Source organism: Branchiostoma belcheri, unplaced genomic scaffold (genome assembly GCF_001625305.1).
Source record: "Branchiostoma belcheri isolate BF01 breed outbred unplaced genomic scaffold, Haploidv18h27 scaffold39, whole genome shotgun sequence".
Lineage (NCBI taxonomy): Eukaryota > Metazoa > Chordata > Leptocardii > Amphioxiformes > Branchiostomatidae > Branchiostoma > Branchiostoma belcheri.
The window spans coordinates 2108839-2110238 of record NW_017804009.1 but is presented as its reverse complement, the minus strand read 5'-3'; the positions used below and the strand labels follow the sequence as shown (position 1 = coordinate 2110238).

Sequence of the window (1400 nt, the reverse complement as noted above, 5' to 3'; positions counted from 1 at the left end):
GGCCGTGAGCGGTTGCGTGCATTGTACGTTGCGAAAGTGGTAAGTGAGTTGTACGTGCTTACAACGTACGATCTCTGTGCGATTGCAACTTTACCGTAAGGAGGCCGTACTCACACGTGCTTCTTCCGCACGGCACGTACGGGGCACGCACGTCGCTCGTACTCGCACGCACAGGTGGTGAATCCGCAGACCGCACGTAGAAAAAGTTTTACATGCACTTAAACTTCTACGGCGTGTCTGCGTGCTCCCAAATCCGTAGGATTCCGTACGGAGGTGGTACTCACCACGCACGGATGCCCTACATTTGCCCACGTTTTTGCACGTAGACAGCACGCAGAAGCACGTACGGCGGGTTGTGACCGTCGCTTTAAAGGAACACATACAGCTGTAACTTGAAGTCTACTAATCTCCAAGCAGATGTTTTGGAGGGGGTAAGGCAGTATCAAATTGGCCAGTCTGTAACCATTTGGTTACTGGAAGGGCCCTGGGCTGATTTTTAGGGTACCACCCAGAAAATAAATGACTCATCTCGGGGCTTGTTTCTGCAGTTTTAAATACCCAAAGAATAAAATACTGATTGAAATGTACTGATGCGAAGCAGTATGTGTCAGTATCACAAAGATTGTCTGGTTCAAAATATTTCCAGTTTTGCTGCCCTGAAATCGCATTGGATGCCTTTAAGACCGATGTCAATTTTTATTTTTCGCACCACCAACACTGGTCGTCCCAGGGCAATGACCTCTTGCAGGTGCGTCCAGAAAGAAGAGGATATTGTCCTCTAATTATAAAAGAAGCATTTGATTGGATGATCACTAATGACGTTATACGAGCCATTCTTTCTTTAGTCAAACAGCGTTAAACAACATGTGTTGCCAGGGAACTACTTTATAAACGGTCAGACAAGACAGGCAGTTGTCAAAACATGGAGGACAAGTTCTTCAACAATATGCGCTGTCTGGTTCTTGGTCTTTTGGTGGCTCTAGTTGGCATCGGTAAGACAGTTATATATCTAGCGTGAGTTGGTAAAATACATGAAGAAAATTAAACTGTTCTCCAACTCAACAACGAAAAGAACTCAGCAGAAATTTTCGACTGAATTGCTCAGTTTTCATCAGCTTTATGACCCTAGTAATGATTCAGTCGAAAATTTGTGGAGAGTTATTTTCGTTGTTGAGTTGGAGAACAGTTTGATTTTTTTTTCAGACAGTTATATCTGTTCCATCGAGTCTGTTTGTAACTTTGTCTCTTGATTCAAATGTCACTAGATAATTGTATATGGGATCCATTTTCTGGCTGGTTTGTTGTTGTTGTTGTTGGAAGTTGTTTTTTTTTATTTCACAAACACAGGTTGACGCTACGGTTGAACATTGTTTATGCTATGGATATTTTTATGTGCGTTT

General features: G+C 43.0%; 1 protein-coding gene across 1 annotated transcript in view; it reads left to right on the top strand.

The window, feature by feature from the left end:
- Positions 1-859: 859 nt before the first annotated feature.
- Positions 860-1400, top strand: part of LOC109476718 (macrophage mannose receptor 1-like) — a 12065-nt gene continuing 11524 nt past the window's right edge. The window contains exon 1 of the mRNA XM_019777721.1: positions 860-992. Within this exon, the coding sequence (XP_019633280.1) occupies positions 923-992 (70 nt within the window). The 5' untranslated portion in view covers positions 860-922. The remainder of the gene's footprint in view (positions 993-1400) is intronic.